A 23,437-nucleotide genomic window follows, 5' to 3' on the forward strand; every position below is an offset into this window, starting at 1 on the left:
ATTAGTGGATAGTGTCTATCTGGGAGACAATCGTCCACAAAGAGGCCCTCGAACCCGAGCATTAGTGCTAATTGTCTTTTTTTACATTTTGAACATCGTAATAGTGGTCATACATGCACAATCTTACCAAAAGACATAAAGAGCATCAGAAAGTCGAATGTAGGTATGCAAGAATGTAGATTTCTATATTACGCTCATAAATAAGTTCCACCCGGTATTATGCTAGAGATTCAAGTTTCTTAATATTTAGCGCGCTGCTCCAACCCCCCAGTTCTCATTCTGCTCCTCGAAGGCCAAATGCTCGAAGTACCAATCTCTGCCTATTTTAAAAATCTCTTTCTTCAAGAGAGCAACATTGAGTTCAAGCTCCTCGATCTCCATTTCCTCCTCTACCTCCACGTCTTCCCACAACCAATTCAAAAACTTTTCTGCATTTTGTCTCTCGGTACGTTCTCCCTTCTCAATGAGATATTGCCATCCTTGCTCCAATCTTCTCTCCCAAATTACTTCGTTCGCGAAGTTTCTGGTCGCTATTACCTCCGGTCCCTCGATCTTCATGAGAATCAGTGGTGGGCAAGCCTGTTTGGTAGTTTCAGAGGACTCTTTATTGTCATCTCCAACGTTCAATGGCACAGGACCCAGCTGCACATGCTCTGATTCGATGGCTTCGACTACCTCGGTGGCTGTGATCAGAGGAACGAGACCAGTGTTCTCGGACTGTTTCTTGTGGGTTTTCTTCCTGAATGATGGCATAGGCCATCCGCCTTCTTCTTGGTCCCCTTCGTCTGATGGTTCACAAGCGGTTTCTTTGGGGGCAACAGGAGAAGAGATTACGCTCTCATCAGACTTGGAAACTTCCGGCGTATGCTCAACTTCCTTCTCGGACACAATTGGTAATTTCTCAGGGCTACTCATTTGGAAAAGGCTCATGATCTCTGATCTGACCTGTTGGAACATTTCAGGTGTTACCGGCGCCGATTTGAGGGTCTCGAGAAGTCTTGCGTTCTCTGGCGAAATGGAAGTAACATTCTTCGATTCTATTGGCATGCGTGTAACGTTTCTGACTGTTCCTGGACTTTGCGATTCGCTCTCCTCAGTCTTTTCCGCTAATAATGACCCTGGCCTAGAGCCTTGAAGTTCTGATGACACGTCGCTGACATTTCTAGGCAACGAAGGCGATGAAGTACCATTTTCATCAAATCTGGAATCTCCCGAACTTTCGTCTGCAGTATTCTCAATCCTCAGTGGTATAGATGTAGATGCCATTGTATATTCCCTCAAGTTAGAACCTTCGGGTGGCATCGTTGTGCCCACGGTCCAATTAAGTGTTTTGCTTAAGGCAATAGAAGGCGGAGCTGGCAGCGATGAAAATTCTTTCGGACTCAAACCTTCTAAAGAAAGTGGGATGCCCGGTGGCTTGCTGGAAGCTCTACTCGCTGCAATTGAGAAAGGTGACGCTGAATATATCGGTGTACCAACGATATTTCGTTGCGATGTCGCGTTACTTATCTTTCGATCTGGTATAGCTCTCTTCGCTGCTGCAGGAGAGGGGGTTGGAGTCGCAAACACCGGAACGATAAAACTGCTTCGCTGCGGCATGCGAGCGGCCGGCCCAGCCTCTACAATCCCCATGGAAATTGGACCCTTTAACTTGAGCCAATATTTTGCATCATGGCAAAGAGGCGCAGCAGGTTTCCAGACGATGCCTTCACCAAGGCCAATGAGGCCAAAAGTCTTCGCAAAAGGACACTCTTTCTCCACCTCATCGGCCAGAGCTTGCATCTTTGCGAATGTTGGTTCCGGATTCTTCAGTTCGATGGTTTCGTGGTAAAATCCTCCCCGAGAAATGTTTACAATGTTGATAGACTCGTTTTCGATGTCTGAATATGGTTCATCCGGCTGCCATTCGTTGTTGATGGAAACGGAAATGATGACGAAATATCGGTCTGGCAATGCACTGAATGCGACGTCTTTCTGGATCTTTGGGCCGATCCACTCGCCAGCGATGATGAGAGGATGGTCATCGTTAATCTTGGCTTTGGGGTTCAGCTTCATGAAACGAGCATGGAACTGCCTTTTCAGGGCAAGGATTTCTGTTCGAGCTGGCTGGATGAAATCAAGGAATTTCAAGCTGTCGAGAGCCGGTGTAAGAACATCCGAGTTTCGAGTCTGTACATAAATAGTGTCGTCTGCTGTGATGCGAATGTCTCCATGAGTTCCATGAAGTTTTACTGTTCCGGTGACAGGAATACTCCCAGTACGTCGAGTCTTCGAGGTTCTCTGGTACTTTGAGAATTCCAGAAGTAAGTTTTTGGGCTTACCAGAGATTTTGGGATAGAGTGTATCCTTCTTGGAAGCCATGATGCCGCATGTGGTATGTTTAAGATAGGTGGTAAGAACTCGAAGTTTGAATCCGAGAGTAAGATGCTATCAAAGTTGAGGAGCTTGAGAGTTGCTGTATAGAAGTTGTTGTAGAGGAGAGGGAATATTTTCGAATGTGGAGTCTTAACGACTGTATATAAGGATAAAAGTTCGAGGGGGTAAATCAAGTCCAAAGAAGGAAAGAAGTTGATCGCGGGGAAGGAGCGCTAACGGTTGATGCAGATGAATTGTGGAGTGAGTTGATAACTTTAAAACCGAATATGAAATTGCTTGTTGTACCACAATTACAGTAAATAACGAACCAATTTATTACACCACTGGCTTCTCAAAGCCACAAATGAGTAATACACCTCATAAAATTCACCCACTATGCAAGATTCTGCTTTTCCGGCCTCCTTGCACCACACCAAAAGTGAATATGGGACATTACCACGCCTTCGACCCCCCGAAGGCCAGAAATTAGCAAAACAACTCTTGAGATTCACCCATTATGATGGAAGTTCCGCGACCGCTGGCTGTCTCTGTTCAGTATCAGGCGCTTCCGCAATCCCACTCCTTTGATTCGACTGCACATTCCCCAAACTCCAAGTCGACTCTTGGCTACTCATTAACATACCCATCGGCGCATCGTTAGGGATAATTATAATCCTAAATCTTCTCTGTTCCTTCTTCTTCAAGTTCTTCTCCTTCTTACTACACTTTTTATTCGACTCTTCCTGATCATTCTCTCCATTGACCTCGCCCTTAACAGAGGGTAGTTCTAACCACGCCTGAAAACCCTTACCTCTAAACGATTGATCATTCCATTTATGCAGCGTAGCTCTCAAGCTCCCTTCATGCATTAATCCATCTTTGACTTTTTCAACTACTTTCTTTCTATGAACCGATCTTCCGGTGTAATACCCTGCAAAAGGACCACCGAAGACGAGGATTCCGGTACTCAATACACCGGTAGAAATACCGGCGGTCCATGCTACCCAGTCCTCTTGTATAGTGAGACTAGCTGCTTTGACAATTTCGTGTGTGAAGAGATGCCATTCATCATGAGAAACACGGTAATCGTAGAGACGTTGATGGAAAGGAAAGCCGGAGGCCAAAGAATCTGTTCTGGTGGGAATGACGAGTTTGGTGATTGGAAACGAGGGGGTAGAGGTGAGTGTTTGGTTGATGGATATGTTGTCTTGGGAATCTACTTCTTGGGAATAGGGATCCATCAGATACGGTGGTGCCTGGGTTGGGTCGTAGTCTGGGGAATTACTTTGTGAATGTTAGTCTAGATCTTTTAATCATGAGAACTAGGAGACTTACTATGCTATAGATGGCTTCTCATCTAAATTTGGAGAGGCGACCATTTTTCTCTTGATCTCGCTACCTAATAGTCCTTGGGGAACTTTGGTATCGAAGCTCATTTTTGCCAGATGTTGGTATATAACTAGGGAAAGAATACGAGTCACAGGAAAATTCTAAACAAGTTTAGATGAATCGAAGATGCAAACCTCAAAAACATACGTAGAACTCTATCTAAATACTATGCGTACATCAATAGATATACAGAAAATAAAATGAATAAACTCTACTCCAAAAAAGTATATTTGTAGTCTACCCCAAGCTATGCTTATGGGATCCACATTATTCACGTACTCGTACAGCACAGACAGCCATCAACTGCAAAAGATCACCCCAATCCCAGCAACACCACCGCCGTTTTGAAATCCAAATGGTATACGAACAGGCCAATCAATCTAGAAGCACTAACTTCAATAAGTATTTTGTGGAAATTGATGGTCGGAAGGATTCAGATCTTTGAAAAGTCCGAACTCGCAAGTTCAGCAGCCCATCCTATACGTAGGAGAAAAAACAGACCGGAATTGACCACTGTGTAATGATACGTGCACCCTCACCAAAACAATGTGTAGAGAGAGATGCTACGCATTGGTCAATTCCGGCCTGTTTATTTTCCTACGTATAGCCATCTTTGCTGAAAAATAACCTTATATATTTGAGGCTTGTGTAGAAAAGTGGTTCAAGAAGGCTTGCACTAGCATCTCATTCCTTCAAACTCCCCATTAAAGATGGGATCGTCTGAGACGACTAATTAAATCAAGTTGCTGCCTTATAATCCCTGAAAAGCTTATGATTGTCGTTGAAATAAGCAAGGAAGTCAAGATAGAAACTTTATGGCCGCTTCTATGCACGTAAACATTGTTCTCTGTGTGCAGATTCTACTGTCTTTTGGATGTTGTTAAGATGTCCATGGCATCTAAGAGTCTCTCACATTTCCAAGGTTCCGGCGAAAACCCATATTCGTTGTGGCGTTTCCTTAGATCCGCTGTGCGGCTGAACCTCCAAGGACCTGTTATATCGATCTGGAGATGAAGATTTGAATCATGTGTGCAATTTTCATGTTGTGGAGGCGTTACGGCGTCAAAAAACTCCATACGTGCGAACGATCGCACGTAAGGAAAGCTCTTTGACTTTGACTTTTTCATGTATCCTGTTTTGAAGTGTTTCTGAAGATTCCATGGCATTCGATAAATTACCTCGGCAGTAACCGGCAATTCAATACTAAGTAAGAGGAACCCTAGAGAGTAGCATAGAAAGATACCTGATATAAAAATATGTACGATTTACTGGAAGTGATGTGTGCGTCTTATAGATCCGAGCAATAGCGAGACATATAAGAACAACTCATAGGATAAAACAGACTAATTTGATTGAGTCCCTGATTTGTTGAGTCACGACGAGTGAAACAGTATGACGGGAAAACTCCCCCCGGACAAACTCTTCTCCGTAGCAAATTAGTTGATGAAGCATCAAGGGAAAATATGAAAAATACCCAATCAATTCTGTTTGGAGGAGATTTGCTGAGACCCTGATGTGATAGAAAGTCGAGATTTCAATAGGTAGAACATTGCTCGCCTTGACTCACACCGAGCTGTTCCTTTGAGTTTGTAGACACAGTTTTGGATTTTGATATATGTTGATGTTAGAAAGCTAGTGCTTTAAGGGAGCAATTTCCTGGGATGATTACCTAAGTACCATTTTAGGTAATATTACGATGCTGCCATACAGAGAAGTATTCATGGACTCCAAAGCATTAAAACCCTTCAAAACTATGAGATTATCCCAGTCATTAGAACTTATTTCAATGTCCATGGTAATTCCAACTGGTTAAGGTTTTCAATAGCGCAAAGTAGGGACCGACCTTGTCAGAAATTCTTGTCATACAGCAAAACCTCTCTATAAGGATCCCCCCTATAAGGATAACCTCTTTATAAGGATATATTTTTCGGTCCCAAAAATTTTCAGTGCCAAAAATTTTCAGGGCTTAAAAAGGCGTATATCCTTGAAACCCCTTTATTAGGATATCCTTATATTTCTTGGTCCCAGGATCACATGTATCCTTGTTGGGCCAATAAGATCATCAGGATTTGAACTATTATATAATATTATATGGAGAGTTTAGATAGGTTCAATTGAAACCTAAAATATGTCACGGAAATGACCCGATCGGGACTAATCGGAAGAAAATTACTACTATATCGGGATTAAGCGGAACCTCTATACAAGGATACCTCTATATATCCTTAAAAAAGACTACAAAAACCGGTATCCTTATAGAGAGGTTTTGCTGTACCAATCTCTTTGACGTCTGGTTCATGACGACCCATGAGTCTCTGCATGACAAGGGCTCTCCAGAGATATTGCCATCTATCCGGACATTCGGATGTTGATTTCAACGAAATCAACTAGATGATTCTCTGTAGTTTCGATCCACATATTAATGACTTCTGTGTGGTACTCCTGAGATTGAAGCCCGGTCAATCTTCAAACAAGAGCCACACCCGGACACTCATCATAATTCAATACAATTTGACTCAACCAGTGTCAATCCCAGGTGAATGACTGCCGGCATGATACCCTCGTACGAAAGTGCCTTTAATACATCCTGGCCCACACCATGTTGAATGGTGGAGGCTTTCGAATCTGAGCTCGTTCTGTCTGTGAAACAATCTCTGAGCTTCATGTCTGATTTGTTTGCAAGTTGAAGTGAAATTGAAAGAGCTCAACCAGAACTTTTGGTACTCCCTGCGATAGTAATTACTTCGTGCAGCGAGTGGTCTTTCGAGATAGGGATATCCTATAGAGTAGAAGGAGCTAGACGTTATTACTCATGAAGCCGACGATTGCTTCATACACCATACCACGAAGCTTGGACGCAAGGACGAGCAAGGAAATGGGATTTCCTCAGGCTTGAAAAAGTTTGGCTAGAAAGAATCATTCATTATTGATAACCTCCGAACGTACCGAATTCAAGGGGACGGACAGCTGCTTGAACAATAAAGTTTGGACCGAATTGGGTTGATTTCAGATCAAATTTGGACTGAAGTAAGCAAACAGGAGGGGCAAAGAAAAACTTGACAGAGTTTGAATTTACTAATTGAGAACGGAATATAACAGCAGGTAAATTGCATTGACGCATTGAACTGGGAGTAGAACTGTGTATCTCAGGCCCAGAAAATATCTTGTTAGCGTTTGCATGATTGATGTTGACAAGTTCGCAATCGTCTGATACCAAATATGACAGAACCAAAAATTGGGCAAGAGCGAGGTGATGGGGGTTAATGATCTAACCCAATTAGATCCACATTAGCCTCGTCAGAAATGAGCAATCCCCATCATCCTTGTCGAAATAAATTGACAACTGCCCAAAACGCACCCTCGTAGACATCAACAGCCATTTTTCCAGATTTCCCAAGACAATCGATTTCGAGATCCTGAAATCTCCCTGATTCGGAATCTGCAACGAAATCTTTACTCTTCCCAAGTTTGAGAAATTTAATTTTGGCTAGATTTGCTACAAAACTTTTGGAGTGTGGTGTTGGCAAATCTGGCACAACTCAATAACCAGTTCTAACATCAACGGCGACATGCTGCCTCCTGTCGAAGAGTCCATTCTTCAGAGTAACCCTAAGTTTGCAGAGTTGTACAAAAACCTTTCAACCAATATTTTAAATCCTAATGGTTCTACTAAAAATCATCCAGCTCAGAAAGAGCGGGATGCAGTCTCTGGGGTAGCTTTCCCCCCTCACTCGACTAGTCTGTACAGTTACTAACATACACTCTTAGGCACTCAAAACTGCTAGAATAGAAGCCGCAAAATCGCAGATCCTAGTATCTTCTCTGTCGTCCCTGGATCTTTCACCACCGCCTCCTATCCCCGCGAAACCTCGAACGCGAACTTCTCAACCCGCACCCCCAAGAAAGGCTGCCGAATTACCAGATGAACTCATTGAACTAGTTATTCTCCTCACAGCAAAGCTCTCTCTTCCCTCAAGCTCTCTCTCCAAACGCGATATTACCCTCGTAGAATCCACACCGACATACCATTCCCTCCCAAACCACCTTCCACAACTGAGCGCACTCCTCAGCACCAACCTCCACAACACCGCCCTCTCCCTTTCGCGAATCCTTTCCCCGACAACAAACGCTTCTTTCTTGCACCGCCAAATCCCCAATCTCCTCCCTAGCGTCTTGACTCTGCAATCCACTCTGCTCACGCAATCCCATTCTCTCGCTCTCGCCCGCACAACTTTAACCAACACCACCACGCAGCTCCTAACGTTATACCACCGCGCCACAGCCCTCATAATTCAGCTTCTCGAGCGTTCAAAACACGGCCCCATTACCCGACACACTATTTCCAAAATCTCTCTTCTCTCCCTCCAGTCCCAGACTATTTCTCACGAACTGCAACTCAAGTATGTACAAGGAGAAAAAATCATCTACGACGAACGGACAACCGAAGCTTTGCAAAATTATATGCGGGAATTGCGTGGGGGTAGGGAGAGGCTGAAGGAGAGGGGGAAATTGAAAGAAAGGGATTTGTGGGGATATGGAGTAGGAAGAGAAGATGAGAGGAAGGAGAGGCAGATGAGGGAGATTGCGAGGGTATACGGAGAACTTAGGGAAGAGCTGCAGGAGGTGAAAAGGGATGTGGAGAGGTTGAGGGGAAGTTGATCGCGTGGATCAGTGATAGAGAAAGAGAAGGATTGGATGATTTATGATTTTACGATTTTGATGATCAGACGGAAAGATGGATGAACTTACGGCTTGAAAAGATCAGAGGAGAGTTGGTGTTGCATTGAGAGAACTGAAAGACACGATATTTCTATTGGCGATGCAATGAATGGTAATACTTTGATCAATTTAATTGAATTCAATAACAATTCATGGAGGGAAGACTTTTTATTTCTTTCAATGGTATATGTTACATTTATCTATTCTTCTGGACTAGGCTCTAGAATCTTGACGCTATTTCCACCACGCCGTGCTATATTAGATTTTGGGATTAAAATTATATAACCGATCTATGGCTTGACAGCATGGATAGCAGCAGCCAATCTCTTGACGTTTGCTGAAGTGATACCTGCAACAGAAATTCTACCATCCTTGGTAGCATATACAGAGTGCTAAGTTTATGATTAGCGCTTCTTCTACTATATCAGTCCGGAAAAAAACTTACTTCAGTAGCCAATTTATCCATTTGCTCAGGGGTCAAACCAGTGTATGCGAACATGCCAATTTGACTAGTGATGTGAGACCAGTCGTGCTTTGAGCCCAAGTTCTCGAGTTCCTTCTTCAATAAAGCTCTCATGGTGATGATACGATCAGCCATTCCCTTGACCTCAGCAAGCCATTGCTTGTTCAAAGCCTTGTCGTTGAGGATGGTAGAAGCAATACGGGCACCGTGAACGGGAGGGTTGGAGTAAAGAGGGCGGACAAGAATCTTGATTTGTGAATCAACACGCTTCTTCTCGGCGGCATCGGCGCAGACAATGGAGAATGCACCAACACGCTCACCGTACAATCCCATGTTCTTGGCGAAAGACTGGGCAAGACATGGGTTGTGGCCTTGCTCAATGAAGTGACGGATGGGGAAAGCGTCCTTGTCGGTATCACCAGAGGCGAATCCTTGGTAGGCCATGTCGAAGAAAGCATAGTGTCCACCAGCCTTGACAGCATCGCTAATCTCCTTCCATTGCTCGACAGTTGGGTCGACACCAGTGGGGTTGTGCGCACATGCGTGGAGCAAGAAAGCGCTTCCCTTTGGTGCAGCCTTGATGTCTGCAATCATGCCCTCAAAATCGAGGCCGATTGTGTCCTTGTTATAGTATCTATATTTCTCAACCTCGAGACCCGAATCCTTGAATACTGCAGCGTGGTTTGCCCACGATGGAGTTGGAATGTAGATCTTCTTTGCGCCAGGGTAGAATCGTTGGAGGAAAGCACCTCCAATTCGGAGAGCTCCAGTTCCAGAGATGGATTGTGTAATGACTAAACGATCAAGGGCACTCGATCCCCCACCGTATGCAAGAACAGCAGCTGCCTTGGTGAAATCTGGAACACCAGTAATACCCGCATATTCTTTGTTGAGCTTTGCTTGTACGACCTTGTCTTCTGCGGTTCGGACGGATGGGAGGACATAAGGTTGGCCTGCATCATCTCTGTATGCGCCGACACCTAGAATAAAGTTAGTGGGATTAAATTGAAAGTAGTTCGGTGCTGCAAACCTAAGTTGATCTTCTCTTTGAAACTATCTGCCTTGAAGGCCTCAGTAATACCTGTAATGTTGTTAGATTTTCAGATCAAACAAATAATCCCATTGTTGACTCATACCTAAGATGGCCTGTCACAAACGATCGCACAATTAGAAAACTACCCCTCTATCGAATTAAAAGATTCAATAACTTACATCCTGTGTTGAATTAGCCTAAAAGTGTCTAAAGTAGTGCCATTGACAAGAAATACGTACTGGAGGACCTTGAGGAACATCTGCCCATGTGGAAGCTTGTCTGATGGCAATGCTACTTCTGGAAGCAACACCACGGGTAATGGCGTGCCTGCTGGCTAATCTGAAGGGAGAAAGCATCTTGAAGGTTGACAATTGGGAAGAAGGATGTTTGGGCAAAAGAGGGAATATTAATTCAATTAAATGAATCTGACAGCAAGGTTGCTTGAAGAAACAGGCGAGGCCAAGCAAATACTTTCGTCTTGAGAACAGCTGCCCCAGAAACTACCCACAAGCTTCCGATTGGCGTGTGCATGGGTGTCTGGGGATTGAGCGGACTGGCACAAGTTCGGATTGTCTTGTAATTGAAGATGCGCACGAATAAGAATAAATTTTGAAGATATAATTTATTGGCAATGGACGGTAATGTACTCAGGCCCATATTTCAGCACTTTCATATGCATTTATATCACCGTTACATACAGCTTTTGAGGGAATATTTCGCATTCACGGATCACTTCTGTACATGTAGAGGCAGTCAAGACATTGATCCACAAAAACATGATGTGATATCGGAAAAATTCGTTATCGAATTGGTCACAGCGTCGAGACAAAATAAACGGTGCTGACTATGATTAGGTACCCAATATTCAAACCCCTCCTTCAACGGCCTCAGCTTGAGAAGCAATCTCGAGATCGACAGCAACAGTTGACGATAGTCCAGCTTGGACATAGGAACCGTTGACTTCTCACAATGAAAGATTACAAGAAAGCAGTGGTACTTGGCATTAGTGGGTGTTCATCTAGTGGTAAGACAACACTTAGTCGACTTCTCCGTGATATCTTTCCACATACTTTCGTTCTTCACGAAGATGACTTCTATAGACCCGAAGAAGAGTGAGTTTGGATTTTGCCTGTATAGCTTTTGATATGTTTCCAGTTTTGCGACCTAGTGTCTGATTTACGAAGTACTTTTCAATGTACCCCCTACTAATAATAACCAGACTTCCTAAGAAGCATGATCTAGTAGATTGGGACTGCGCGGAAGCTTTGGATATACCAGAAATGGTCAAGTCTCTTGAGCATATACGCAAAGAAGGCACATTTCCTGTCAGTCATTATTTCTTATCTGTGTTTTGATAGTTGCGAATCTTGCAGAACGACTCCTCACTCTTCATAGCCTAATCTCGATTCCAAAGAAGACAAAAATTCTATAGGAGAATGTCCCGTGTCGGATGAAGATATCGAGGCATTGAAATCTGAAGTTAAGACATGGACTCAGCCTGGGCAGCCAGGACATGGAATCTTATCAGACACAGATTCTCCCATTCGTCTTTGCATCTTTGATGGGTTTCTTCTCTATTCCAAATCCTTGGCCGCACTTCAATCCCAGATCGACCTAAAACTTTTCCTACGTGTTAGTTATGAAAAGGCAAAAGGTCGAAGGGAGGCTCGTAGTGGCTATGTAACTCTCGAGGGATTCTGGGAAGATCCACCAGGATACGTCGATAAGATTGTATGGCCAAATTATGTCGAAGATCACAAATGGATGTTTGAAGGTGATGACGTCGAGGGAAAATTAAAAGAAGATGTGGTTAGTGAGCTAGGTCTGAAATGCCAGGATGAAGGTTTGGACATTGATATGACCACGACTCTCAAGTGGGCCGTGGCTACAGTTATGGAATTTTTGCCTTCATTTGCAAAAAAAGACTGAAAAGCCGGGAGGTAGTCAATTGAGGTAGTTGTAGGTTTAATGGCGATGTGATCAGCATTCGCACGTTTGGATACCCTCCATGGACCTAAGTCAGAAATTTCAACTCGAACTAGTGGGGCTATTGTTTCGTTGGTGTCCCCGAACAATGGAATAGCTGAAGACAGAAAAGCTTAATGCTGTAGTCTACCCTTAACAAAGATAGATACGACAAAGGAAATAGGGAACAATTCAAAACATCTGAAGGTTTCTTTAATACATAACAAAGGGTATGCTAGCACTGAGAATCAGTGCATTGTTTTCCTCACCGACTCAGCTGTGAACATGTTACAAAATTTAAGTATAAAACTCTATTCATCCTTCTTGATATCTTTTTTTTCTTCCCCATTCAAATCACAACATTCAAATCTTTACAACAATAACGCCTGCACCAATATGTCAAACTATATAGAAGCAACAATTCAAGACCAGCAGACCCATGAGGTCAATGAGCTTGCCGCTCGACTCAAGCGTATGAACATCGGAGACACTTTTTTAACGAAACCGAAAACGTAAGTTTGAGAGATGCACCGCTCGTGAGGAAGTTTTGTCTCACAAGCGCCGACAATGTAACGACGGTGTTCAAGTGGGCCAAGTTACAGTTTGGTACTCGTTTACCGAACGATTGAATCTTTCAGGGCGCTTTTTCTACAAATTCTATCTCTCTAGTGGGAGAGGCGAGTCCGAGTAAAGGTAAGTCAGTCATTTCATAATTAAAACACATTCTCTTAAACCCAAATATAATTCCATCCATACCTCATTGTGATCCTTAAAACGCGTGAAACCAATGAATATATTACGCCTCTTCCTAAGGAAGACAATGGCAACGCTGCCACTTTCGAGCATCTCATAACAACTTAGTCGTGCATATTGGCCATCTTATATCACGCTCTCGTATTCTCCGCCCCATTTTGGATTTCATTACTACTTGTTATTCTTCCAGAATGCTAGTCCTTTTGCTGGATACCATTACATGCAAAAAATTTACTTGTCAAACTCAATGTAGACAAGCAAGCACATCAAGAGGCACTAGCTTCTACCGATTGTTTCAATGCATCATGATACGCGAATTGGTCGAAGAAGAACAGTCATCTCGACCCAACTTCCAAGGTCAATACTCATAGTTAATAGTGAGCACCTAATTTCAACATCAATCGCACGGAGGAGCTCCTAATCTAACCCCTTTTCCCTAGATACATACCGGTATATTACAACCACAAATAAATGATGAGGCTGGTTTGTTTGAGGGGATTGTAAAATTGTTTGGGTGTAATGGAAATTAGAACAGAAACTATCTACCTATACTCTACTTGATGTGTTGAAGGATCTCTGATCTCGAGGCTCGTTGTAGAGGATATGATGTGCGAATACTATGGAGGTATTGATATAAGAATGTACTACGCGAGGACATATTCTCGAAACCACCAAGGGATGCATCTATGAGCCGTCTTCTACCCTTGGATGCTAGGTATCAATGAACCATATATATGATCCTTATGTTTGACACACAAAGAGAGAACTTGTACTGCTAGAGTCTTTGTCTACCTAAAAAGAAAAGGGGATGCGCGAACTCAAATCGGACTTAAATATCCGAAAGGCTTTGCACCAATAATTACCGGTACAAATACTGAATTTCGGGTACTTTTCGTCATGTTTTGTAAGCAGGAATTTTAGCTACCCCGCTATCGTCATTGGGCGGCCCCACCGCATCACAATATAAACATCAAAATGCCCCTTGGCATTGATCTTCCTCCAAGACAATTTTGTTCTCATTCCAGAATATATCCCCAGTTATTTAAATCGCACAATGCCTGAAACTATGCGAGCAGTTGGTATGTACTTTTTAATTCAATGCGCTGGAAACTGAAGCTCTTATTCTTGGCGTTTCCACCAGCTACACGCAATTGCGCACCAGTGAGAGCACTATTAGCTAACATAACTCCTCAGATATCAAAGATGGCAAAGGCCATGCTGATGCCCTTTTCATAAATGATTCGACTCCCAAGCCTACCGCTCAATCGGGCGAAGCTATCGTCAAAGTCAAAGCTTTTGGTCTTAACCGCATGGATCTTCTCCAACGTGAAGGCCTCTATCCTGTTCCACCACAAGCTCCCAAAACTCTCGGTGTGGAATTTTCTGGTACGATTGAAAGTTTAGGCACAGATATTAAAGAGGGTTTTAGTGTTGGAGATGAGGTTTTTGGCTTGGCGTATGGAGGTGCATATGCGGAATACCTTGCTGTGAGCACGCATATGCTTTTAAAGAAACCGGACCATCTGAGCTGGGAAGAGGCAGCTGGTATACCTGAGGTATGATAATACCCGTTACATCTACACCCATCTAGATATGATTCACGGATTGAGTTGACAAAATCAAAATAGACATGGATAACAGCTACTCAAGCTATGTATCTCGTGGGCGAATTTTCTCAAGGAAAATCCATTCTCTGGCACGCAGGCGCATCATCCGTCTCCATCGCCGGTATTCAACTCGCGAAGAACTCCGGCGCATCAGCTATCTATGTAACAGCAGGATCACAAGAAAAAATCGATTTCTGCGTTAACACATTAGGAGCCACAGCAGGCTTCAACTACAAAACACAAGATTGGGCCAAGGAAATTACCGCCGCTACAGATGGCAAGGGTGTTGATATTATTGTTGATTTCGTAGGAGCAAACTATTTCCAGGGAGATCTGGATGTAGCAGCAAAAGACGCGAGAGTTGTGCTTTTGGGAGTAATGAGTGGTACGAAATTACCAAGTGGTGTTGATATGGGTGCGTTCATATTCAAGAGAGTTAGATTTGAAGGAAGTACGTTGAGGAGTAGAGATGTGGATTATCAGGGCAAATTGAGAGATAAGTTGGAAGAATACCTTCCTAAATTTGAGGATGGTACATTCAAGATTTTTGTGGACAAGGTCTTCCCTTGGGAAAAGGTGGTTGAGGCCCACAAGGAGATGGAGAAAAACACCAGTAAGGGGAAGATCATCTGTACAATTTCTTAGAGGGAATGAAATGCAGTGTATACTAGCGCTCTAACTATTAGGCGATCAAAAACATATTCTATGTATTATTAGTTTTGAGAGTGGAGATGACATCGGTGTACCAAATATAGACCTGTAGACTCATCTGATTATAAGCACATGATATGACTTTTGCACCAGTAGATAGTTCCATTTCTTGAAACGTTAACACATACAATCGTAAGTCGTAAAAATAAGCTTTCTCCCCTTCACATCACATTCTCTGCTCTCGAAATCTCAACCCCTAATACTTACCCCATCCCCACAACATCATAACAACCCCCCCTCCATCTATAACAATACTCGCGCATAACGCAGGTCCAAAAGCCACAGTCCCGAAATACAACCATTCCATTCCCCAGAAGCCTGCTATCACCACATAAGCCCATAAAGTAAGGAAATACAGTTCAGGAGAGGAAAGATTATATGCTGTTATCAAACGGAGCATACCGCTCACAAGAGTGTAGCAGCCGAAGGTGCGGGCAAAGAGGGCGGTTGCTTCGTGAGAAGATGGGGAGGTGGTTTTAGGGGAAGAGGAAGAGGGAATGGTGGAATGTGGGCCAAAAAATAGTTTTCGGGTGGCGGGGAGGGAGAGAAAACATTGGGCGGAGTTGTAGAAACTCATAATGGCGTTCTGTGGGTGTTAGTCTGGGGGTAATGGATGGGGTGGAAGAGTTATTGCTCCCGCTTTTGGAAATTCTTGGATTGTAGAGTTGAGGGTATCAGAACGGAAAAGAAAACTCACGAAGAGTAGCCAGTATGGCAAGATACCTTGCCCTTGTGGAAGATAGAAAGTCATAATACTTTTCAGTGTGATAATAATAGACAGATAGATTGGGTCCGGTTATTCAGTTCCGTGGCGCGAACTGTAGCAGTAAGGGCATTGATGGGATAAAAGACACGGTATATAATCAAAGTTTGTTCTTGACGAGTACAGACTGAGTTGATATTTATATCCAGGGAAACACTGAAACACTTTGTCTTCGCTGTTGCTAGAGCCAGCTGGCCTGTTCCAAATTTCTTTGCCTACTTTTCATAGTAGCTACACTCCACTCACAACAAGGGTTAGTATTAAAGTCTGTTCTAAAACAGCTTGGTTCTTCAAATATGAAAGACGAATAGCTAGTACTGCGTTTGCTTCTACAAAATTAAAAAGCTTTGCAATTAGATTGATCTCTCTGGATAACCATGAATACCTACCTGTTCAGATAATAATATTCCAGCCAGTGAACAGCAGATTGGGGCACAAAACTCAACAAAGATGGCTTTTTCATAATACAACTTTGGGAGGTAAAGTCTGAGTAGCAGCTCCAAGCTGCGATGTATAATCGTGCTGATGCATCACAGGATCAATGCATGTTTCCAACCCCATAGAATTCTCCTTCTCATCAAACACCATGGAGACAGCATGCATCCTTCTCAAAACTTCCTATTTTCAATGTTCATTTCTTTCACATGCAAGGCTTACAGCAATCCGAATTGCAGTACCACGAAGTTTTTAATCCTGGGATTCAATCATTCAAAATGCTAGACTATGTTCATCGCATGCCTTTCGAAATGCCGCACCTGGCATCCAATTAGCTATTCCGTTACTTTGGAAACCTAGTGCATCTGCCATTGTATAGTTTTAAGAACCAACCGCGTTGCTCGACCACCCATGGTTTTGGATACGGCGTATACAGTATTCCGGTTGACAAGCATCACCATTTTCCGGAACAGCAAAGAGAGTTTGATTTTCACACACGAAGACCCTATCATTATCTTTTCCATCATAGACTCGGATATTGATCCAGCCATTCTTCGAAACTTCCGTCTCAATCATGAGTTCACTAAATCAACCTTCAGTATCTTGATAAACAGACCAGCCTTCTCGCAAATTCTCCAAACTCGATAAGCCCATGTTCTGAACGAACCAGTATCCCGCGCAGAATCTAGTTTCCTCATCTTCTCTATTCAAAAACATACAGTAGGATCTGCAATATCACTCCAAACACTCATAACAGAATATATATAAATAAATCATGCCACCCCGCTAAGGTGAAATTATGGTCAAATTTCCCGTGTTGTGTACTCAAGTATCGACGTTTGACTTGATTAGTACTCAGTGAAAGCAAAAATCATGCGGAATGGCTTAGAAAGCGATTGTCTTCATCTGCTCATTACGTCATGCCCAATTTCACAATTGTTCATTCTCTAGGCGAGATTCTTCTCCAGGAGGATCCGACTTCGAGGGCTGAACATAGAGGTTTATAATGCAAAGCAGTGATCTCAGTCCTCTCTTTCTCTCGTTCTGGAGACACTCTGGTATTTTTTCCAGATTTTATCCAGCATTATCAGATTGTTTGTGATGCTCTCTCATATATTGTGATAGTAACATTCACCACTCGCTTCCAGGTCTGGACATGAAGTTGGTAGGAACCAATATCAGAGCTGCCTCAATCCTGGATGGGAACGAAAGTAGAGCTCTACTCAGATGGCCATCACAAATCAGTAGAGGTTCCTGGGAGAATGCATCATCGACGTGTGTTGCAAGATTTTGACAATAAAAATTGTATGCGACAGAGCTGCTGATACTGAATTTCTCCAATTTTTCACAATCTCACATCACTTCTCTCATTCTCTCATTCTCTCATTCTCTCTGTCTGATTGAAGCCATAATTGAAAGAACTCACTGACATAATTCGATTTTTGCGTCTTGGATGAAGCAATGAAAGAAAGTATATTATTGTTATGATTAAGAACTTTCCTGAAGTCTGCTTTGATGTATGAACTTTAAATTTATATTAACCACCACCAGCCCCGCCGGAAACCTGAACTCGGGAGACTTTCAATTACCGCATCGACATTATTGTCTTCTCCAGCCCGAAACCTCTCTCCGTTGGCTCCATTCTTTTACCGTCCAGGTTACTTGAATATCTGAGCAAATGATGAATTCATCTATAGCGCTCAGCACCAGGCTACGCTCATTATCAGTTGTGAATTCCTGAAAGACGCTAGAGTTCTCATACGAACATCGACTGATGAATCAAAAAACTCTAGGATGTGGATAGCCAGCTCCCACATACCATTGCTTCTGCGTACGTCTCTATCATTCAGATTAATTTAGATTACTCGACCATTAAATATATCCACCATAATTATCACCTTGCATTCCGAAATCTGCGTGCTTAACATGTGCCCAAGAAGGTTCCCCATAAAAGACGCCGCCGTGCCTGTTTAAAGGATTTTTTCTCGGAGGCTCAGTCAACAAATCTCGTGTTAGTCTTATTGCACGAGATTCATAGAGGGGCCAAGTCTGCGGCACGGAGTTGTGAGGAGATATTTTAGCCAATCTTCTCGCCTCTTCGGCCAGACTCTGTGGTGTGCCGTCGCGATACTCTAGCTTGCGCTGCAACATCAGAGCGTTATCATCTGACCATGTACAGGAATTTTCATTGTGACCAACGATTGTGTTCCAAGCAGTCAATATATCCCATTCTCTAGGTTGTTTGAGCAAGCCTTTGATTACATTCGTCAATGACCATTCTGATACATCAAGACCTTGCTTTTCGTAGTGCTCGGCAATATGGTCAAGTCTTGCTGTTTGAGGTTAGTAAAAATCGGTTTTCATGAGCCCAAATTGTTTGAAATCCGTATCGTCAACCATGTTAATTCCACACGAACTAAAAAAAGAATTGAAAGAAAAACACTATTGAAGATGGAGATGAACATGTGACTTACCATCCCAAGTGAAAAAGCAACCACCACAGAAGCCGCAGCCCCAAGCCTTTTTTTCCGGCAAATCTTGATGCCATGCTTCCCAACCATTGGATCCTTCCGATAAAGCATGATGTTTCTTCAAATGATCCCTTAACTTGTCCTTCCTGGGATGGCTCCTTTTAGACAAAGGTTTACTCCAGCAATTTTGAAATCGGTGTTCCTTAATTAGATGGCCAATCATCTCATTGCGATTTCCATCAGCATGATTGCATAACATGCAATACCAAATATTATGTGCTTGAAAAGTGGGCTCTTCAGACATACAGTACCACAGTTTCTGTTGCTCGCACTTTGTCTGTTCGTGCCTTTTCCAGTCACCCTTAGCACCTTTACGTTCAAATGATTGCCGGCAGATAGTACAGCTATATCTCAAAAGCTTCTGAGGTACATTTGGTAGTTTCTTAGAATTGAGATTGGTGTTTGATTTGCGTCTCAAGCTTGTAGGTGGTTGAGGGCTAGATTCTAAGCTGTAGTGTTGAGTAGTGAACTCGCTTGTATCGAGATCACCAGCTAATTTGTGTTGAAAATCTGTAATCGAAGCCAAAATTGCTGGTTGTGTGGTCTGATGATACGGGAAACTCTGAGGTGCGTTAGTTGGGCCTGTCTCCTGGGCTTCGTCTACTGAGAAAAGCGTTGATGTAGTGCCCCAAGTACGTCCGGATGATCTGTTTGAAGTGCGCTTACTCTCATAACCTGATGATATCGACGATACTGAATCGGTATCGGAGGATTTCATAGTATCTGAGTGAAGGAGACTATGCTCCGTCGACTGATCGCACCAATTTCCGTGGGGGTGAAAATTCATCAGATCCGTGGAGGAGGGTCCATGCAAATCATAACATGATTGTTCGAGAGGAGACCAATCATCAAAACCGGAAAAAGCTGCATCGAAGTCTTGTATGTTGTTGCCCAATAAAATGGGTGTCGAGTCTGAAAAGTCGAGGTGTGCACGTTTGGAATTGCGGCTTTCAGAACCACACGCGTCAATCTCAGAAAACAGGCCTACTTCTCCAGACGTAATTGTTATATTGGGACCTAAAATCAACTATGAGAAACTTCTTCCGTGCTAGATGAAAAGATATTTTGCTTACGAGTATTCTCTTGAATGGTCCACCAGTGATCTATTTGTTCTTGCTGTAGACCTGTCTCCCTCATTAAAAAGACCATGGAGCTATCCCGAGGCCTGCCCAGGTTATTTGAAGCCCAATTGTTCAACGTATTCTCCTGGTTACCCATCAATGGTAACATATTCATAGCGGCTAGCGTGTTCAGAATCTGAATCGTGTATTCTGTAGTGAGAAATAGCCATATATAAACATTATGCTGGCCCTATATAAGTAAACAATGAGATGCTGGATGACCCGCATCGATTTTGAGCCTAAACTTGTAATTAATCGCCACCGTCTATGTATGTACTTTGAACTAAGTTCCATGCAGCTCGTAGGGCAAAGCGAGAGGGCTGATAGCTGTGTAGTTTCGAAACAATGCGCCCTCTTGAAGAACTCTCCCTGCATAATTATATGCTTGTACGATATCAAGATCGGCAATGATAAGCTGTGATACTGGGGTGTGTGAGTAGCCATTCTGTGTTTTGTCGAGTGCGGCTGTGTCTGAAACGCGATACGTCCCAGAATCATGCAGCGAAAACGGAATCACTCTAGTTGATTCGTTCGTCTTGAAACATGATGCTAGAATGATATGCCTTTGTGGGGTTCATCTTTTGTTTTGAAAATCCATGCCGTCCGATCTAAGGATTACCTTTCTGGCGGGGTATAGCGGTGAGTGCGGCGACAATCTATCAATGGAGCTACAACGACTAGAATTACGACAGCGAAGAGCCATGATTCAAGAGAATGCGGGGTCTGAATTTTTACTCGTCGTTTCAATCAATACAGCCAGATACTCGGTAAGTCCGTAAGTCAACGTCTGACTTCTCTCCGTAGAGAGCTTTCGCCCTGATGCTTGCGCAGTGAAGAATGAAGTGAAGAAGAGTTCGGCGCTAGTTTATTGTTGACTCAAGGAAATACAGCAATATGGAGAGACAATTCTTGCCGTTTTGCCGAGCCAGAAAGAAAATCCGATCTGGATTGGATGGTCAAGTCAAACGGTCAGCAGCGATCTGCTTAAGAGTTGGGGTTACCGTATTTGCTGGAATTGGGACAACCCCACTGCTTTGATGCCCTCAAAATGTGCTTCGATTGAATACATCTAATATGAGCTAACACCGCTTGATGCGATATTATTGTTAGAGTTGTGGTCCCGTCGAAGGTTCGTTGTGTCGTGCATTTCAGATCTGCGACCGTAGCCTTATGGCGGTGCCCCTCTTTCCTTTCGCGGTAGAGGATCTTGGCATGGCACCGGCCATGTAATTATTCTCTAGATGGTATTTTCTACTATCTTGATGCGCGACTGTACTTCCCCTTCTCCGGAGGTCTATCAATTGAAGCGCGATAGCATAATGTTTTTTGTAATATTTTTCGGCATTCTTGATCACATCCGCTGAGTGAGAGTTGTTCTTAATCTTAATAAGAACTATGAGAATCACAGTTATGAAAATAGGTCTTCGGAAGGACTATAAACCCTCACGAGTAGAACTCAATTGAACTTTCCGAAGCATTGTCTAATACTGCCTTTGCCAGGATGCAGAGACACAAGACTCTGAACGATGATTAGCCTATAAATTTCGCAGAACAGTCCCGATGGTTAGTAATTTACTCATGATTTGAGTGGAAGTTCGAGGGCCATATTGCGATATGGACTACGTACTAGGCTACGTACCGGGCCACCAACATGCATGCATAATCGTAAGCCGGAAATAGTCTTCCCCGCACCAAGACTAACCTCTAAATAGGCCCAACAAGATAACACTGTTCGAATATTGATTCGGTTGCTGATCTTGATTGATCAGAGTGATCTTTTATCTTGTTGGTGCCTCATAAGACAAAAGTCATATTACTATATATGTACCCCCAGAAATCATGTTTCCCAAGGACAGAGCAAGGCCTTTCCTCATTATTTCTGGTTTTGCAAAACAGAATCTCCTGGTATGCAAGATGTCCCCAACATACACACTACACGAAGTCACGACTCGCGCCGAATCAGACGCAATTGTCGGTTTAGCTTGGGTTGCCTGGCGCGAACCCTACATATCGTCTTTCCAACTTTTCCATCCAGTACATGGTCCCACAGCTCAAGATCACGAGGCGGCTGTCTTGGCCGACAAGGAGAGAGCATGGAATACTCATTTGGCATACAAGGAGGGTGTTAGCCATTGGATTTATGTGGTCGACCAGAGTAATGGTGCAGTAATCGGTGCTTCTCAGGTAATTTCTCCTCCTATTCATTGATACGCTTATTATGCTGATGTTAGATAAATTTAGTGGCTCATATTTACAGAGACGCCATGGCCCAAAGAGCTCCCCAAGATAGTTGCAACTTGGTGGCCGGAAGGAGAAGGTAGGAATTTCGCAATTGAGTTTGTGAGACAGTGTTATACACCTCGGCAACAATGGATGAATAGACCTCATATAGGTAAGCCGATCTCTCCATAATTTTGCTCTCTATTCTGCGTCGCCTTGTTGGAATTGTCGTAATCCAACCATTCTTGTGTAGCTCTGAATCAAACTTCAGTACATCCAAAGTACAGAGGAAAAGGTATCGGCACACTTCTCATGGACTGGGGCACCAATATGGCAGATAAGTTAGGATTGGAAGGATTCATCGAGGTAAGGACGTTTGTTATTCTCTCTTGCTTCCCGTTATGTCTTAGAAAGCTCCCCAGAACATACTGAGTCCTCTGCGAATCTCAGGCATCAGACAACGGCCGCAGTCTCTATGAAAAACATGGATTCAGAACTCTCATGAAATTGTGAATCAGCCTGAAAAAGAAAAACGCAAGTGGAGAATGGAATAGGCTGCTGCATGAATTGGGATCGTTTCATTTTTATATCAATTGTAGGCCAATTGGTGGAGTATTTGAAGAAGGAAAGCCACAGACACCCTGGCAGGTCGATCAGATGTTGGCGAAGGAGAGCAGAAGTGAGGTAAAATTTCCTGTTATGAAACTCGGCCAATAGGACGGTCAGATCAACCTATCAAGTTTGTTTTCATGAATTCTTAGCAACCATGGAGAAATCTGCCGTTGCTAGTGTTGCACACTTTGCAAACAGAAATTGATGTTTAGCTCTAGGGAATTAGCTAGTACGAGGATAGCTAGCGCGTTATGGACTGGAAATAAGACAATAGCATTGGATCCTACCATCTTGACGCATACGCCACGTGGAATGTGATCTAGAGAATTTCGATCGTGAAGGATATAAGTGCAGTCAAAGAAATTGGCATCTTGGACAACATACTCCAACCCATCGAAGAAGCGATGAATATCCGCCGAAGAAACCTTACGATTGTCAAGCGATGTGACAATCTGCAAATTGGGTCCGTATAAAATAAGGGGCCAGATAGTAGACAGACTGAAGCTGGGCTTGTTTTCTTCCGCACATCCCATCTCATGCTACCCTTTTTAGCAAAAGCTTTCGATACACAATTCGATTGGTGTTCGGGGGTTTGCTGCAACGTATTAAGTAGTGAAATCCCAATCCTTCTCGCTGTATATGTGAGTAGATTTAAACCCCTGGCGCAGATCTACAATCGAGGCGAAGGACGAGGTAGCGACGATCCGCTTTGCTTGAGAGGCAAATTTTCTAAGCAGCTTCCAAAATATCAGTTGTTAGC

At 43.3% G+C, this 23,437-nt stretch overlaps 8 protein-coding genes across 8 annotated transcripts; 4 read left to right on the forward strand and 4 right to left on the reverse strand.

The window, feature by feature from the left end:
- Positions 1 to 246: 246 nt before the first annotated feature.
- Positions 247 to 2,361, reverse strand: EAF02_006056 (uncharacterized protein; the record flags this gene model as incomplete). Its single annotated transcript, XM_038902104.1, has 1 exon — positions 247 to 2,361. One exon carries the CDS (start codon positions 2,359 to 2,361, stop codon positions 247 to 249), a length of 2,115 nt encoding a protein of 704 aa, XP_038758321.1.
- Positions 2,362 to 2,870: 509 nt separating this feature from the next.
- Positions 2,871 to 3,791, reverse strand: EAF02_006057 (uncharacterized protein; the record flags this gene model as incomplete). Its single annotated transcript, XM_038902105.1, has 2 exons — positions 2,871 to 3,639; positions 3,691 to 3,791. 2 exons carry the CDS (start codon positions 3,789 to 3,791, stop codon positions 2,871 to 2,873), a joined length of 870 nt encoding a protein of 289 aa, XP_038758322.1.
- A 3,522-nt stretch (positions 3,792 to 7,313) lies between these two features.
- On the forward strand, positions 7,314 to 8,403 carry EAF02_006058 (uncharacterized protein; the record flags this gene model as incomplete). The annotated part of the gene is made up of 2 exons (XM_038902106.1): positions 7,314 to 7,457; positions 7,513 to 8,403. 2 exons carry the CDS (start codon positions 7,314 to 7,316, stop codon positions 8,401 to 8,403), a joined length of 1,035 nt encoding a protein of 344 aa, XP_038758323.1.
- Positions 8,404 to 8,753: 350 nt separating this feature from the next.
- Positions 8,754 to 10,315, reverse strand: EAF02_006059 (uncharacterized protein; the record flags this gene model as incomplete). The annotated part of the gene is made up of 6 exons (XM_038902107.1): positions 8,754 to 8,855; positions 8,909 to 9,906; positions 9,957 to 10,007; positions 10,063 to 10,072; positions 10,139 to 10,156; positions 10,199 to 10,315. 6 exons carry the CDS (start codon positions 10,313 to 10,315, stop codon positions 8,754 to 8,756), a joined length of 1,296 nt encoding a protein of 431 aa, XP_038758324.1.
- A 613-nt stretch (positions 10,316 to 10,928) lies between these two features.
- EAF02_006060 (uncharacterized protein) lies at positions 10,929 to 11,888 on the forward strand (the record flags this gene model as incomplete). The annotated part of the gene is made up of 3 exons (XM_038902108.1): positions 10,929 to 11,071; positions 11,179 to 11,284; positions 11,355 to 11,888. The coding sequence occupies 3 exons, from the start codon at positions 10,929 to 10,931 to the stop codon at positions 11,886 to 11,888; spliced, it is 783 nt and encodes a 260-aa protein (XP_038758325.1).
- A 1,710-nt stretch (positions 11,889 to 13,598) lies between these two features.
- On the forward strand, positions 13,599 to 15,020 carry EAF02_006061 (uncharacterized protein). Its single transcript, XM_038902109.1, has 3 exons — positions 13,599 to 13,756; positions 13,872 to 14,233; positions 14,306 to 15,020. Exons 1-3 carry the CDS (start codon positions 13,732 to 13,734, stop codon positions 14,927 to 14,929), a joined length of 1,011 nt encoding a protein of 336 aa, XP_038758326.1. The 5' UTR covers positions 13,599 to 13,731; the 3' UTR covers positions 14,930 to 15,020.
- A 2,675-nt stretch (positions 15,021 to 17,695) lies between these two features.
- Positions 17,696 to 20,417, reverse strand: EAF02_006062 (uncharacterized protein). Its single transcript, XM_038902110.1, has 4 exons — positions 19,798 to 20,417; positions 18,668 to 19,741; positions 17,960 to 18,526; positions 17,696 to 17,904 (listed from the first exon to the last, which is right to left on the reverse strand). The coding sequence occupies exons 1-3, from the start codon at positions 19,958 to 19,960 to the stop codon at positions 18,066 to 18,068; spliced, it is 1,698 nt and encodes a 565-aa protein (XP_038758327.1). The 5' UTR covers positions 19,961 to 20,417; the 3' UTR covers positions 17,696 to 17,904; positions 17,960 to 18,065.
- A 1,342-nt stretch (positions 20,418 to 21,759) lies between these two features.
- Positions 21,760 to 22,578, forward strand: EAF02_006063 (uncharacterized protein; the record flags this gene model as incomplete). Its single annotated transcript, XM_038902111.1, has 4 exons — positions 21,760 to 22,029; positions 22,087 to 22,237; positions 22,319 to 22,431; positions 22,516 to 22,578. 4 exons carry the CDS (start codon positions 21,760 to 21,762, stop codon positions 22,576 to 22,578), a joined length of 597 nt encoding a protein of 198 aa, XP_038758328.1.
- Positions 22,579 to 23,437: the final 859 nt, after the last annotated feature.

The sequence above is a fragment of the Botrytis sinoallii genome, assembly GCF_014898435.1.
Source record: "Botrytis sinoallii strain Bc 23 chromosome Unknown BSIN_009, whole genome shotgun sequence".
Taxonomy (NCBI): domain Eukaryota; kingdom Fungi; phylum Ascomycota; class Leotiomycetes; order Helotiales; family Sclerotiniaceae; genus Botrytis; species Botrytis sinoallii.

Coding starts and splice junctions, on each gene's coding strand:
- EAF02_006061 (XM_038902109.1), top strand. CDS start 13,732: ATGCCTGAAACTATGCGAGCAGTTG. Junction 13,757..13,871: donor TGAAACTATGCGAGCAGTTG/GTATGTACTTTT, acceptor ATAACTCCTCAG/ATATCAAAGATGGCAAAGGC. Junction 14,234..14,305: donor AGGCAGCTGGTATACCTGAG/GTATGATAATAC, acceptor AAATCAAAATAG/ACATGGATAACAGCTACTCA.
- EAF02_006062 (XM_038902110.1), bottom strand. CDS start 19,960: ATGAATATGTTACCATTGATGGGTAACCAGGAGAATACGTTGAACAAT. Junction 19,742..19,797: donor GACCATTCAAGAGAATACTC/GTAAGCAAAATA, acceptor AGTTGATTTTAG/GTCCCAATATAACAATTACG. Junction 18,527..18,667: donor TTGCTTTTTCACTTGGGATG/GTAAGTCACATG, acceptor AACCTCAAACAG/CAAGACTTGACCATATTGCC.